The sequence below is a fragment of the Watersipora subatra genome, chromosome 1 (assembly GCF_963576615.1).
Source record: "Watersipora subatra chromosome 1, tzWatSuba1.1, whole genome shotgun sequence".
NCBI lineage: Eukaryota > Metazoa > Bryozoa > Gymnolaemata > Cheilostomatida > Watersiporidae > Watersipora > Watersipora subatra.
The window spans coordinates 11,460,934-11,477,797 of NC_088708.1; the positions used below are offsets into that span (position 1 = coordinate 11,460,934).

General features: G+C 46.9%; 1 protein-coding gene across 1 annotated transcript; it reads left to right on the plus strand.

The window, feature by feature from the left end:
* The first annotated feature begins 1,362 nt into the window (after positions 1–1,362).
* On the plus strand, positions 1,363–16,814 carry LOC137398314 (uncharacterized). Its single transcript, XM_068084424.1, has 16 exons — positions 1,363–1,445; positions 2,076–2,144; positions 2,239–2,555; positions 3,185–3,407; positions 4,016–4,096; positions 4,521–4,754; positions 5,110–7,188; positions 7,331–7,843; positions 8,218–8,802; positions 8,974–9,342; positions 9,456–11,120; positions 11,335–13,854; positions 14,071–15,156; positions 15,277–15,789; positions 15,914–16,309; positions 16,428–16,814. The coding sequence occupies exons 2-16, from the start codon at positions 2,096–2,098 to the stop codon at positions 16,574–16,576; spliced, it is 10,779 nt and encodes a 3,592-aa protein (XP_067940525.1). The 5' UTR covers positions 1,363–1,445; positions 2,076–2,095; the 3' UTR covers positions 16,577–16,814.
* Positions 16,815–16,864: the final 50 nt, after the last annotated feature.

Sequence of the window (16,864 nt, forward strand, 5' to 3'; positions counted from 1 at the left end):
ACGCTAAAGAATTTTTTCATTTTGAAAACATTTTTGGCTATGCTAAACATTGAATGGGTGGACATTTGTTTTGCATAAAAAATATATTGCCGTGGTGAACTGGCGGTGACTGTATAGTGAAACAATTTGAAAATCTGAGTGTCACGTCTTGCTTATCAACTACAGAGCAGGAGAATATGCTTCTACTAACAAGACTCAAGTAGTAGCATAGGTTTTGCGAGTTCACATGATCATTGTTAATATGCAATGACTATATATGGCAAAAAAGTACCCGTTCACATTTGATTTCAGGTGATAGCTGATTTTTATCAGCAGAAAGGTCTAGTAGTCAGTGCCAGCAAGCATTTTCTATTTATATTCTCTCATAGGAAGGAATATTTCCTCTACTTTATCATTCCGCCTGCCGTTTCACATTTTCAAAAACCTGGGCTGTTTCTTTGAAGAAATCTGCCTGTCTAAAAGGATTCTGTACCCCAATGCGTGGCATGTAGATAGATTCTATTTTTTCCAGTTTCATCTAGAAAAAAGGGCGTTGCTGAAATTTTGAAAAGCTTTTGAATTTGGTAATTGATACGAAATGAGTTCTTACTTCTTTCATATGGCAGCCATGCATAGCCGATTCGCCCTGCCAAATTCTTTGGCATCTAAATCCTTCACGTGATCTCAAATTTTCTCAGTCACTTCAAACGATTATAACTATTTCTTCAGTTATGATGCTGTCTAAACTGCCTGAGGATTATTCCAGACTCACTCGTGTGGCATGCATTATACATAGTAAGAGAAGATCTGTTTTTAATGATAACGACAATTAAACAAAATTGAAAAACTACGGTTTTAAAATTTTTAAACTATTTTAAACTATTAAAATCTTACTTGGACAGCTTTGTTCCCAAAACAGAACTGTTAATTGAGCGGCTACTAGAGAATAATAATAAAATTAATATTCATATCATCTTGTCATTAAGTCTGATCTCCAGATACCAAGGCCAGACTGAGGTCAGAGGACCGATTGCGAAGGTTGCCCCTAAATCGGATCTGTCCTGCTGGAGTGAGGTGAGATTTGATCTGTAACCTGTTATCCACCTCAGCAAGTCTATAATTTGCATCCATGCAATATATGACCATGTCTCAGAAGTTTTTTAAGTCCTCCCTTTATGGTTCATTGCTCTTACCAGATATTTCGTTACCATGGTAATAACATTTATGACTAGCAGTGCCTTTATTTGTTATATATGAGACCAGTATTACTTTATTTAACGCTAAGACGCGGTGAGGGTAACAGTCGGAGCTATAACAGAAAAATACAGAGTTAAGAGTTCATCTGAGCGGCTGGCCGCTGAGAAGCTCTGTAAGAGGCTGGCCCTAGGGATTAGCAACACTATACAACTTATTATACAGTATTACCGCGTACACAGGACATTAGAATTGGACTAGCTAGAGCACAGGTGGGTTCATAGCATCTCCCACTTTCTCTCTAAGTACTCTTCTTCATTTTTTTAGTCATTCATGTATTTGAATTCTTTTTACTAAATCTTTCCTGTAATTGTGATTTCTACGGTCATACTCGCTCGGATAGATTCTCTCAGGGTTACCTGGTTGCCATTCGGTAGCTATATGGATCAGCAGATTCTAAGCCAATGCCTGTCTTGAAAGAAGTCAGATAGCTCTTGGAAATGTTGGGAACTGCTTCAACAGACACCTGCATCACCTATCAGTCTCATCTTTTCTATTGATTTAAGAGTTTACATTTGATTTATATTACTGCTGGTTGCTAACGCCTGTCTGACAGGCTAAACGTGGAAGTCAAATTAATAGTTTGATTTAGTTTCAGATAATAACATATTGAGGTAAGTGATGCCTCCCTTCAAAAAATCAACAAGCTCAATCACAGGGTCAAGGAATAAATTGTTTCCTGTCACCATAACAACTAGAATAGGGAGGACAGTTTCTTGAATATCAATGCTAACTGAGCCAATTTCATGCATACCAGAATAACAAATTATTATAAGAAATTATTGTCACTGTGCAGGACTAATGTCTTTTGCCTTCCACTTATCAAGCCTTTGTGTTTTCAGATCTATCGTTGGGTGAGAAGATGAGGGTTGTTTTTGGGCTAGTGGTTGCGACCCTTGCATCGGCGCAATGTAAGTATAATCCGCTAGTCAGCTATTTCTATCTGTAACTCTCAATCAGATGCAATTGTTTCGAGACTTGTCAGCTTGTATCTTTCCGTTGCAGTTACAACATGGGAGATTCCGACAGGAACATTATTTGCTGGAAATAACATCACCGCTAGATCTATGGTCTCACAAAAAAAAGAAACGAGAGGATCTTACGTGGACTTTAACATAGAGCTACACACAGGAATACTACATAGCTTTCAATACTATATATACAATCCATACAATGAACTCTCCTCGCAGTTTGTCTGGTTTCAAGTGTGGGAAATAAAAGAACAGCTTTTTCACGGCGGTACTAACGCCCTACTCAACACCTCATTAGAGCTAGTATATCAAGCGCAGACAAGGACTGGCACAACAACAGGAGTATACACTGTGAGTCTAGGGAGTTGTGCTATGCTATGGTAGAAGGATCTGTGGATCTCGGGGATTAGCCGAGGTTTAACATAGCTTATAGATGATGAGCCTGGTATCAGCTGATGCTAGGAGCGTGCCTATTAGCTCCTCGCATAGGCGTAATGGCCAATTTGTCTGCTAACGAACCTTTGTGCTTGCAAATCACTGTCTTTTTTAAAGTTGGCAAGGATTTAATTACCAAAATGAACTTTTCACTATTTCTCAAAATCTTTTGCGGGGATGCAAAGTTAAAGCTTGATCAGGCATGTTATGATATGTTACGTATTTGTATAGTGGAATGTTCTATTTTCCTTTCGCCCTCACTGTTTCACCTAAAAACCGCTAAAGAAATATTCAACTTTTGTATATGTGTAAAAAAGAAAATGTATTTTCATTCCACAGACTACCATGGATGAGTAATATAAACCAAATCCCTGAGAGAAAATCAAAAGCGATAATTTAGTAGAGCAAGGTTGGAAAACTATTTTTTTTGGAGTTACAACAATAATTTTAGTGATACTGCATGTATATAGGTGCACTTGGCTTGGGTACATTTGTTGCACAAAACTTGTGCATTTTTTTTTTTAACGCGCTGTACTTGTCTTAAGGTTGACGTGACAGACAGGCCTATCGTGAAAAATCATCACATACTCGGATTTGCAACGAGTACTAATGAAATTCCCTTCACCTTTGACCGGATATCTCGGCCAGGTGTTAAGAAGGTCGTGCCAATCAGTGGCAGCAGCCTGCCGTCTGTTGGCGATGAGAGATATGCTATGCAAGACGATGGAGAGCAGGTTGTCTACTCTATTGGAGCCGTTGTTGACCCAAGTAAGTTACCAATCAAAATCTGACATTGCTGCTGATATGTTTATGCAATGGAAGGCATTAAATTTAGACTATTGGACATGATTTATGGTACATTACAATGTTTTCTTCTGTTTCATAGATAATTTCTCTGTTAAAGATGTATTAAACAGTAGTTAAACCTAGCCAAACGCAAACAGAGAGAGAGGGTTCATAACTCCAAAATATTATAGTTGCTAAATTGGTAGAGGGTTGAGATGAGTTGTGAGAGCTGACAATAGGATCACAGGAGTTGACTGAGTTTTGCACAAAATAGTAAGCTGCTTTGTGATTTGCTATACTGCTCACATGACTCATGACTTTTGGAATACTGTATGCTACTAAGTGATGTGATTTGATACGCTTACAGTGTGGTATGATGCGCTACTAAGTGATATGATGCGGTGTGCTTACAGTGTGATATCATGCACTACTAATTGGTGTGATGCAATGCGCTTAAAACGAGATACCATGCGCTACTAAGTGATGGGATACAGCGCATTTATGGTATCGTATTATGTGCTGCTTTATGCCAACATATACAAACATACTATGTGATCAGTCTTAAATGTGAAAGTTTGCTCTCTTTGCAGTTGATCCAACTGACCCAGAATACACAACACTACCACCGTGTGATCCATATGGCTATGCATATGGCTACGGCTACGCTTGCAGTAAGTATTTATATAAATGATACTTGGTGGCTACTGCTATTTATCTCCTGATATGTATTTTTATAATAAAAACACTTGCAGTATTGCTTTGTAATCAAGCTGGAGTTATCTACACTTGCAGTATTGCTTTGTAATCAAGCTGGAGTTTTCTTGTGTAACTGGCATGTCGACCAGAACTCCATAAAACGTTATTGGTTGGTTGACTAACTTCAGTTTGACCTAACATGGCTCTATCACTCTCACCTAAACAGTATGCCTTATGTGAGCCTCTGTGTTTGTTGGTATAAACCCTTTCATTTCCCATTTGTGGCTCGCAAACAGTGTGCCATTACATGAGCTTATTATGCACTATATCGTCGTATTTCCTTTCCATTCGCTAGACCTAGCTTTTAACCGCTGGTTAAGTTTTGTACCTTTTATGTAGACAACATGGGAGCAACAGGGGCCACAGGATCTCAGGGTAGTGATGGACAGCCAGGACAAGATGGACAGACTGGTCCCGCTGGTCAGCCTGGTAGTCCTGGTATGAAAGGGAGTAAAGGAGAGGGAGGGATGCGTGGAGTAACTGGCCAAACGGGCCAACCCGGTCGTCCCGGTCAAAAAGGAGAAAGTGGGGAAAATGGCTCGGATGGAGCTAGTGGAGAGAGTGGAGAAACTGGTAAGTAAGAGACACATTTGACTGTGGGTTGGACTCATCTGCCATCTTGCAGCTAAGACTCTCTGGTCTGTAAAGCTGTTTATCTGATGTCAGTTGGTTGATTCACGTTTTGCTTACCAATAATATGCGATACTTTGAGTCATGCTTACACTCCAAACTGCTTTTCTGATCATGCATGTAAAATCTGTTAGCATAATTTTTACATGGCACTTTAATTATAACATGTACTGTACTTTCACTTGGTGTTTTGCGGCTGCATGACCATTTGCAATAGATTATTGTACGACTGTGTGTATGATATGGTAAGCTATCCTGCAGGGATAGCTAGTACATTGGTTACCTGTTTTATTATTAGGTGCAACAGGACTTCCTGGGGCCCCAGGTGCTAGAGGACAAGATGGACGGGATGGATTTGACGGTAGAGATGGCGCAAAAGGGGAACCCGGCACTCAAGGAGCTCCTGGAAATCCTGGAGCAGATGGAACACCTGGAACTATTGGGGAGCCTGGTAGAACTGGCAGAGATGGTCAGGATGGCCAAGATGGTGCTCCTGGCCAAAAAGGAACACAAGGTGCTCCCGGCTTACCCGGACTGAGAGGGGATTCGGGGGCAAGAGGTTCGGATGGCGTACCAGGAAGTAATGGACGTCCTGGCGAAAGAGGCTCACCTGGCTTCCCGGGAATCGATGGTCGACCAGGAAATGATGGACGGGATGGTCTTCCTGGAGAGCCTGGTTCTTCTGGTGCTGATGGCCAGCCTGGTCAGCCAGGTAACCCTGGTGTTTCAGGTGCTAAAGGTGATGCTGGAAGAGATGGGACAAATGGTAGAGATGGAATTGATGGCAGAGATGGAGCTCAGGGAGCACCTGGACAGCCTGGCGCCGATGGAACGCCTGGACAAAGAGGCATACCTGGAGACACAGGAGCGAGAGGAGCTCCAGGAGATCGAGGTAATGATGGTCGAGATGGAACCAAAGGTGAGAGAGGTGCTGATGGACAGCCTGGTGCTTCTGGGCAACGTGGGCAGTCAGGTGCGCCTGGTCTTCCTGGGAGTCAAGGGCAAACAGGATTGCCGGGAGAGGATGGACGTTCTGGAGCAAATGGTCGAGATGGTGCGAAAGGAGATCAAGGACAACCAGGTTTACCTGGGCGCGATGGATCTAATGGAATTCCCGGTGCTGATGGCCAGCCTGGAAGAAATGGTCAAGATGGAGCTAAAGGTTCTAATGGAGATCGGGGAGCAACTGGTCAACCTGGGCAAAATGGTGCTGACGGTCGACCAGGTCGAAATGGTACACCTGGAGAGCGTGGTGAGCCAGGTGGTCCAGGAATTCCTGGTCAAACAGGTGCTGCTGGATCTAATGGCGCAAAGGGTGAGAGAGGCTCTGATGGGCGAGATGGTAATCCAGGTACCCCTGGCAGAGATGGAAACCCAGGTCAACCAGGTCAAACTGGCCAACCAGGAGTCCGTGGAGCTGATGGTTTTAATGGTGAGCCTGGAGCAGTTGGTGCACCAGGCATGAAAGGTGAATCTGGACAGCCAGGCACTCCTGGTATTCGAGGCTCAGACGGATCACCTGGGTTAAGTGGTGCCAAGGGTGATCGTGGCAACAATGGACTGCCTGGTCAAGATGGAACTCCGGGCACTCCTGGACAACCAGGTGTAAGAGGCCAAGATGGGGCTCCTGGCCTAGATGGACAATCAGGAGCAAACGGTCGTGATGGTACTCCAGGACAACCTGGTGAAAGAGGAGAAGTGGGCAGACCAGGTGAACCAGGTGCACAAGGTAGCCCTGGAGTTCCTGGTAACACAGGCAACCCAGGGAGGGATGGAGAGCGAGGATCTGATGGTGTTCCTGGGTTGAATGGAAGAGATGGACAAGATGGTAGACCTGGAGATAGGGGTGCTGATGGACTACCCGGTAATCCTGGATTGTCCGGTCAAACTGGCGCTAAGGGCGATCAGGGAGCACCTGGTCAACCAGGACAAGATGGCAGAAATGGAAATAATGGAAGAGATGGAATGCCTGGAAATGACGGACTTCCAGGATCAAGAGGAGAACCAGGTGTTCCAGGGGCTTCTGGCAGTGATGGCTTACCAGGAACTCCAGGTCAACCAGGAAGTACTGGCCAGCCAGGAGAACCCGGAACCAATGGCTCTCCTGGAGCTCGTGGTAACGATGGATTGGATGGATCGCCAGGAGCTGATGGATCTCCAGGCCTTCCTGGTCGTGATGGTAATCCTGGTCAGCCTGGTCGTCAAGGAGACGCCGGGACTAAAGGTGAAAATGGTGCCCCTGGGCTGCGTGGTGAATCTGGTGCACCTGGGCGTGACGGTGTAGACGGTCAACATGGTAGAGATGGAGTTCCTGGTGACAGGGGTAGTCCAGGGAGTCCTGGAAGAAATGGACAAGATGGTCTTCCCGGCACAAGAGGTAAAAGCCTCTTCACTATTTGCTTCGCAATTCTTCTCATTCATATCAGTACAGATCATTTATGAGTTATGAATTTATAAATTGATTTTACTAAATGAAAAATTATAAAGTCAAGTTTTGCAATGGTTAAAATTTGTTTTAGGCGAAACTGGACAAGCTGGTACTCCTGGAGAGCCAGGACAACCAGGGTCTTCTGGCCAAGCTGGAAGGGACGGACTACCTGGTCAAACTGGTGCTCCCGGTATAGATGGGTTACCAGGACAGGATGGCCGAAATGGAAATCCTGGTGCCAATGGAGCTCCAGGAGAAACAGGTAGACCTGGAGCACCAGGTGAGCAAGGTGAACAAGGAGCCCCTGGTTTTCCTGGTACAGCTGGAAGGGATGGTAGTCCTGGTGCACCAGGAGAGAGAGGTGCAAGTGGAGCACCTGGAGTAGATGGCAGAAATGGGCAGGATGGTAGACCTGGAGACAGGGGTACAGATGGCCTACCCGGTACACCTGGAGCTGTAGGACAAACGGGTTCTAAGGGTGATCAGGGAGTTCGAGGTGAACCTGGACGAGACGGCCAAAATGGAGTGGATGGCAGAAATGGAGCACCTGGGCAGGATGGTTTACCAGGAGCTACTGGTCAAGATGGTTTCCCTGGCACACCAGGTAAGAATGGTGAAGTTGAGGTCTTTAACAATGGCCCAATATTTACACTTTCCTACCTCACAATAGTCAAGACATTTGGTCAAGATGATACCATCTGGCTGAAAGTTGCGGTGGATAAATCTTACACATATTATGATGTTATTACACATGTACTGTTATGTTATATTACCATTATATTGTGTTATATGACTATATATTATATAGTAGTGTACTATATTATACTAGGTTAACATCTCATGTTGCATATTTAATGTTATGCTATATATTGTTTACATTTTCCAGCATATATTAATATTACTAACAATTATTAGTTGTCGACTTGAGCGCATGAGAACATAACTTGGGAATACATGTACTTGTTTGGCCTACTTCAGGTCAAACAGGATCCCCTGGATCTCCTGGACAGCAGGGTACACCAGGACAAGACGGAGCAAATGGCTTGCCTGGATTACGTGGCAATGATGGGTCACCAGGTCAACCAGGCGCGACAGGACAACCAGGACGTAATGGTTTAGATGGTCAGAGCGGCGCTCCAGGAACACCTGGTGAGCGCGGTCAGCCTGGTGAAATAGGGTTACCTGGAAACCCAGGAGCCAGTGGACAACCTGGCAGTATCGGTTTACCTGGCCAGGATGGAGTGCCTGGTCAACCAGGTACTGATGGATTTCCTGGGCAAACTGGGCAACCCGGAGCACCAGGAAATGACGGTAGTCCAGGAGCTCCTGGAGAAAGAGGCGCCAGTGGTGCACCTGGAAGAGATGGCAGAGATGGGCAAGATGGACGACCCGGAGATCGAGGTGCTGATGGACTGCCCGGTAATTCTGGAACTGATGGGCGAGATGGAGCTAATGGAGAGCGGGGAGCACCTGGACTACCTGGACAGGATGGTAGAAATGGTGAAAATGGAAGAGATGGTTTACCAGGACAGCGTGGCCAACCAGGAGCGTCAGGAGCACCAGGTGAGCTTGTGTTTATTATACAAAATGAAACACAGTTTTAAGAAGTGCTTTCACACTTTTTAGAGCTACCTATGTAGACGTAGTAGGATTGGTTTCTGTTCACCAGTAATTGAGATTTGAAAATATAACCTCATGATGCATTGTCACACATCTCACTGAAATTTTTGTTAGGCTCTCCTGGAGTTGATGGGAATCCAGGAGTTGATGGACAACCAGGACAAAGAGGAGAACCGGGTCAACGCGGCGAGCAGGGTGCTCCTGGTTTTCCTGGATCTTCCGGAAGGGATGGTAATCCTGGAGTCCCTGGAGAAAGGGGAGCACCTGGATCTCCAGGAACTGATGGCAGAAATGGCCAAGATGGTAGACCTGGAGACCGGGGTGCTGATGGAATCCCTGGCAATCCTGGAACTGATGGGCAAAATGGTGCTAAAGGAGATCAAGGAGTACCTGGCCAACCTGGCCAAAATGGTATAGATGGAGAAGATGGTAGAGATGGAATTCCTGGGCTGGATGGACTACCTGGAAATCCTGGCCAACAAGGTTGATAGCAAATGATATAGTCCTTACAGCTACATATTTTGGTAACTTAATATTTGAGATTTACTATTGAACACTTGTAACACTTGCTTTTATGGTCTTCAACTTGTCCACAGGAACTGATGGCAATCCAGGAAATAATGGCAGAGATGGAGCTCCAGGTTTACCTGGCCAAAGAGGTGATACTGGAGCACCTGGAAGGGATGGAATACCAGGGGAGGATGGAACTCCTGGTGCTACTGGGTTTGATGGAAGAGATGGCAGACCAGGAGAACCAGGGCGAGATGGTGAAGCTGGAGCACCTGGAGCGGATGGGCAGCCTGGAACACCAGGTGCTCGTGGAGCACCCGGTTTACCAGGTCAGAATGCAGAACCAGGGCTACAAGGAGAGAAAGGTGCACCTGGTGAAAATGGATTAGATGGAGCTGATGGTAGGCCAGGTTCTACTGGTTTACCAGGTAGCCAAGGTATTCCAGGAGAAAGGGGTTTTCCAGGGCAATCTGGTGCACCAGGAGCAAGAGGAGAGCAAGGCAGTCCAGGGGTACCGGGACAGGATGGTAGAGATGGTATTGACGGATTTCCTGGAACAAATGGCCAAGATGGGGCTCCTGGATTGAATGGTGCAACTGGCAATCCCGGAGCACCTGGTCAAGATGGTCTACCTGGGTCAAAAGGTGATGCTGGCCAAACAGGGCAGCCTGGAATAAATGGCAGACCAGGAGAAAGGGGACAACCAGGAACACCAGGTGCAAGCGGAGCTCCAGGTAACCCAGGAGAAAGAGGCAGGGATGGACAAGAAGGGGCACCAGGTTTGCCGGGTCAACCTGGCGCAAGGGGAGAAAATGGATCAGATGGACTTCCAGGTCAAGATGGATTACCTGGACAACCTGGTCAAACTGGTAGAGATGGTGAGTCTGGGCGTGATGGCACTCCGGGGCAGAGAGGATCTGATGGAAGACCTGGAGAAAGGGGATTTCCTGGACAAGATGGCTTGCCAGGAACAGATGGTCTACCAGGAGAACAAGGAAGTCCAGGTTTACCAGGTACTGATGGTGCTCCTGGCTTACCAGGTAATGACGGAGCAACAGGTTTACCAGGTACTCCAGGAGAAAGAGGACAGTCTGGTACAGATGGTCGACCTGGTAGAAATGGTGTAGATGGTAATCCTGGAACACCAGGCTTAGATGGCTTGCCCGGAGAAAGAGGGCGAACTGGAGAGCGAGGTAATCCAGGAGTACCAGGTGTAGCAGGAGAACCAGGAATTTCAGGAGCACCAGGATCACCTGGGCGAGATGGTAATGTTGGACAGACTGGGGCACCTGGTGTCCCAGGAGATCGTGGAGCACCAGGAGAGCCTGGACGAGATGGAGTGAATGGATTAAATGGACAAAATGGTGTAGATGGCAATCCTGGAATACCAGGCCAAAGAGGAGAGCCCGGTAGAGACGGCCAAGATGGAATTGATGGTTTGAATGGTTTGCCTGGACAAGACGGTGCTGATGGCTCTACTGGTGCTCCTGGTCAGCCAGGCTTATCTGGACAGCCTGGTGAAAGGGGTGAACAAGGTGCTCCAGGTAGAGATGGACAGGATGGAAGAAATGGACTTGATGGACTGCCAGGTGAACCAGGACGTGATGGTAATCCTGGCCAGAATGGCACGCCAGGTTCTACCGGACAGCAAGGACTGCCTGGACAGTCTGGTGCACCAGGGTTGAATGGACAAGACGGTACACCGGGTGACCGAGGAGCTCCTGGCTCACCTGGAATTCCAGGAAGAAATGGTATGTGATTTGTTTGACAACTTCCTGTTATATTTTGTTTATAGAAGTTAATCACATCATTATATAATTATTTTTGCTGGCATTTTCTATTTATTGTGTTAAAGGTGTTGAAGCAAAGTGATTGAGCAGAGTCTCATAATGGCCTGGTCTTGACTTTTGTTGTCATTTACAAAATTTTGTAAACGAAGCTTAATGAATTTGATGATTTTTGCAGGTAATACAGGTGCAACTGGCTTGCAGGGATCTACTGGCAGAACTGGTTCAACAGGATTAACTGGGAGACCGGGTGATCGAGGAGCACCAGGCATACCTGGTACAGATGGCAATCCTGGTCAAGATGGCACACCAGGACAACCAGGTCTTCCTGGCAATCAGGGTGACATTGGACTCACCGGCAACCCAGGACAACCTGGACAAAACGGTCTCCCTGGTGAAAGAGGTGCAACTGGAAATTCAGGACAGCCTGGATTGCCTGGTCGTGATGGTCAGCCAGGAAATGATGGATTACCTGGTAGACGTGGACAAAAGGGGGAATCTGGTGTATTTGGAGCAGCTGGAGCTACTGGTGCAACCGGTGTGCGAGGACTACCTGGCCAAGATGGTCAGCGAGGTCAAGATGGACGGCAAGGTGAGCGAGGCAATGATGGTAATCCAGGCGCAGCTGGACGGCCTGGCTTAACAGGATCTCCAGGTTTGCCTGGTCCTCGTGGTCAGATTGGTGCAACTGGCGCAGTTGGATCACCAGGTCAAGATGGTTTAGATGGTAGACCAGGAAACCAAGGAGCTCCCGGGCAGCGTGGTAATGATGGAATTCCTGGTCGGCAAGGAGAACCAGGACTAGCTGGTCTTGATGGTGCTACTGGACGAACAGGTTCTACAGGAAGGACTGGTTCACCTGGAAGAGATGGAATTCCGGGCAATCCTGGGCAAAATGGACAAGATGGGGCAGACGGAGCTCGAGGACTTAAAGGAGAAAGTGGTGTCCAAGGTATCAATGGTGCAACTGGAGCTACTGGTCGCTCTGGTCAAAATGGTTTAAATGGAAGTCCTGGCCGTGATGGTGAACCTGGAAATCCTGGCTTGCCTGGTCAAAACGGAGCTGCAGGAATAAAAGGGCAAAAAGGAGACAGTGGTGCTCAGGGATTTAATGGAGCAACAGGCGCAACAGGTCTTTCTGGTCTGCCTGGGACAACTGGCGATAAGGGAAGTGTAGGGGCAACTGGATTAAGAGGATTACCGGGAAGTGATGGATTTCCTGGAGTTCCTGGGCCGAGAGGAGCTGATGGTCAGGCAGGAGCTGATGGTACGCGGGGTCAAAAGGGTGAAAGTGGAGCTGCTGGATCTAATGGCGCAACAGGAGCTACTGGCGCTCCCGGAAGCCAAGGAATTCCAGGTGTGGCTGGTTTAACAGGAAGAGCTGGTTCTACAGGAATGCCTGGAGACAGAGGGCAAAAGGGTGAAAGTGGGGCTATTGGACAAAATGGTTCTACCGGGTCCACAGGTTCTACTGGACGAACTGGTGCTACAGGCCTGCAAGGAAATCCTGGCCTACAAGGTCAAAAAGGAGAAAGTGGTGCTTTTGGTCTAAATGGAGCAACTGGGTCTACAGGTTTAAGAGGTTTACCAGGTTTAGTAGGGGAACCAGGTTTAGCTGGATTACCTGGTCTTAAAGGAGAAAGAGGTGAGGCAGGACAAGATGGTAGTGTTGGTGCGCCCGGAACGCCAGGACCCGCAGGAGCAGTTGGCTCAAAGGGAGACAGAGGAGACTTTGGTTTGCCTGGGGTACAAGGTAGCCAAGGGCAAAAGGGTGAATCAGGTGCTGCTGGTCAAAATGGAGCAACTGGTGCTACTGGTACACCTGGAGAGCAAGGATTACCAGGAAATGATGGCGCTCCAGGCCTGAGAGGCCAAAAGGGTGAAAGTGGTGTCATTGGACAGTATGGAGCTACTGGTGCAACTGGTTTTCCCGGAGCACCAGGTTTAGAAGGACAACCTGGTCTAAAAGGTGTCAAAGGAGAAAGTGGAGTGATAGGTCAAAATGGTGCCACTGGTGCAACGGGTGTGGCTGGACCTACCGGAACCCCTGGTTTAAAAGGAAGTGAAGGAAGTCGTGGACAGAAGGGAGAAAGTGGTATTCAAGGAATTAATGGAGCTACTGGGGCCACAGGATTTAGGGGAGAACCTGGTTTTCAAGGAGAAAAAGGAGATGCCGGATCACAAGGGCGAACTGGTGAACCTGGTGCTGTTGGTGTGCCTGGAGCACAAGGAAACAAGGGCGATGTCGGTGCTCCTGGTTTTACTGGTGCTCCTGGTGCAATCGGTGCCACAGGACAAAAGGGTGAGTCAGGCGCACAAGGCCAAAATGGCGGGACAGGAGCGACTGGAGCTCCAGGGCAAACAGGCAACCCAGGACTTTCAGGTCTAAATGGAGAAAAAGGAGACAGCGGCATTCAAGGCTTTGATGGTTCAACAGGAGCAACTGGTTTACCAGGAACTAGGGGCTTAGATGGCCAAGACGGGCTTCCTGGACTGACAGGAATGCCTGGCCCAGAAGGTGCTCGAGGTGATAAGGGAGAATCTGGTGCTGCAGGATCAAGAGGTGCCACAGGATCTACTGGTAGTATTGGGGCTCCTGGAACTAAAGGAGAAAGAGGAGATCAGGGATTTGATGGTAGGGATGGAGGGCCAGGACCTCAAGGCAACACTGGAGTACCTGGAGAAGCAGGATTACCAGGTATATTTCCTTTTAGATTTTTGCTAAAGACTAGTTTTATGGCACATCATTTATGCAAGATTTTTTAACTGTAAAGTAGTATAGTCATCCATTGACTTCTTCATTTGTTACTGCTTAAAAAATCAAGAACAAGGGTATTAAAATGCTCTATTGATTCTCATATCTAAAATCATTTGTATTTCATATGATCACAAATACGCATGTCCTGTTTCTTAGGTCTTGAAGGAGCAGCTGGACCAAAAGGTGAACCTGGAGCTCCTGGTATTGCGGGTATCAATGGTAATCCTGGTGAAAAAGGAAGCAGAGGTGATACAGGTCTTCCTGGCAATAGTGGTATAGCTGGTGCACAAGGTATTAAAGGCGACCGAGGGTCTGCCGGAGAGCCTGGCATACAAGGCCTTGTCGGTCCACAAGGCCTTAAAGGCGATAGAGGTGCTCCAGGTGTTGGTGGTACACCAGGTGTTGTTGGAGCAACTGGTTTGCAGGGATTGAAAGGTGAAAGAGGAGAAAGTGCTGCAGAAGGAGCCCGAGGAGACACTGGCGCTCCCGGTGCTCAAGGTCTTCCTGGAATAGTTGGAGCTCCTGGAAGAGATGGCTTCAACGGAACTGATGGCTCACCTGGAGCGCCAGGTCTTCCTGGGGCAAAGGGAGATGTAGGAGCACCTGGTATAACAGGAGCAAGAGGAGATCCTGGAGTCGCTGGTGTTGCTGGCAGTAAAGGAGCTATTGGCGGGAAAGGTGATAAGGGAGACCGTGGTTTACCAGGTGCAAATGGTGCCGCTGCAGCCAAGGGAGAAAATGGTGCTACCGGAGCTCCAGGTTCTGCAGGAGCAAAGGGCGACAAAGGCGCTCCTGGAAATACAGGCTCTGCAGGAGCTGCAGGTGCCAAAGGCGAAGTCGGAGCTCCAGGTATACAGGGGGCTGCTGGTACTCAAGGACAGAAAGGTGAAAGAGGATTCAATGGCACAGATGGTGCTGCTGGTGCTCCAGGAGTTAGGGGATTAAAAGGAGATGTTGGAGATATTGGTGCACCCGGTGCGATCGGGGCGACAGGTGCAGCTGGTACCAAGGGAGACGTTGGACCCATAGGTCTACCTGGAAATGTTGGCTTGAAGGGAGACAAAGGTGACCAAGGAGCTACCGGCGCTCCAGGTGTGAATGGAGCAGATGCAGATAATGTGAATGAGTGCATGACTGACAATGGCCGATGCTCTGATGTATGCATCAACACCCTGGGAGGATACTACTGCGCCTGTAACCAAGGATCTCAACTAAGTCGACCAACTACAATCAATTGTGATGGTAAGTTGAAACAAACTGTCAGCTAAACATTTACTAGCATATACTATGTCTTTCAGTTAACTCTTCAATTATCTCACTCTATCTTTATTAATTACATATTGTTTTACCTTTCCATTGCAGCCGGCACAACCTACTGTGAGCAATACTTCTTCTACGGAACTCTCTGCTACTGCAAGGTGAATGGATTGGTTGCTCTAATGAATGGCACAACTTGTGTTGATACAAACGAGTGCGCTGTTGAAAACGGTGGCTGTGAGCATAATTGCGTCGACACAGTTGGAAGCTACCGGTGCTCATGTAATCCAGGCTATGAGCTGCAAGCCGATGGGCAGGGCTGTCAAGATGTGGATGAATGTGAAAGAACAGATATTATCGATGGATGCGAAGGAGGCTGCGTTAACACTGTAGGTGGATATTACTGCTCATGTCCTGATAATCGTCAGCTCAACCCGTCTATTGTGCCGGTGTTCTCTGGAATCGCCGACGAATCGAGGTGTGAGGGATACCCAATCGACCATCAGACTCGGTATACTTGCACAAACCCAGGCAACAACTTTGGAATACAGACATGCTCATGTAAAGAAAACAGTAATCGCCCCGCTCTGCTGGCTCCCAACTATAGTGGATGCTTGGGTAAGGAGTTATGTGTCCAACATATTGCGTGTATAGCATTAATGTATCCATATATCTTTTCTTGAAACCAATCCTAATAAACATATCTGCCAGTGAGAGATCATGATGTTGTTCTGATTTACAGAGGAAAATATAGTCTGCGAGTGGGTCGACCAGGTCTACTATGTATGCTACTGTTACATGACACCGCTTCCCAATCAAGAGGTCCGTGTCGTCACTCTCAATGGAACAACCTGTGGTTTAAGAAATGAATGTCTCTTAAACAATGGTGGCTGCGCACACCAATGCACTGACACAGAAAATGGGTTTGAGTGCAGCTGTTTCCCCGGACCTAACTCATACCCAGCCCCGGTATGGGAGTTGAGCGATAACAAGTATGACTGCATTGACATTGACGAGTGCGCTACCAGGTCATTTGTCGACTTCAACTGTCCATCTCCGGCCAAATGTGTAAACACCCCAGGATATTTTAGCTGCATACAGAATACAGCCATCAGCAAGTCAGGCTTAGTCAGCTCAGGTAGGCCTCATCGACTTCTGTAAGACTTATTGAAGAATGTAAATCGTTTGTAAATACCACAGCAACCAATATGGCCTGGTTTACAACTGTCTTATAAATGTGTATTTTATATTTGCAGCTGAAGGAAGTGTCAGCATTTCTACAGTGACAGGATTTGCATATGCAGCAGTTGCAACCATTGTTATTGTCATATTGGTGGCAATACTTGTGGTACGGAGAAAGGTCAACGCCGTGTCAAGGGCAGACATCGAACACGCCAGCAGCTGAGACCAGTGCAGTTGAGGATAGAACAAATTGCTCAATTGTATTTTTATATCAATATTTATGATGCCGACATTCAATCAATGGCAGTTACTCTAGAAACCATGTTTTTTCAGGTGGAAGTACTATTCTACTCGTGTCATTTATTCGGAGTTACCCTCGGTCACAAATTAAAAGATATTTGCAACTCAGTTCTTTTATGGTGCACATTTTCTGTCAGAAATAAATGTTATACTAAACCGAACCGGCTACTTTAGCTGATAATGATAATTTTTACTTTTATTATTTTTCTTA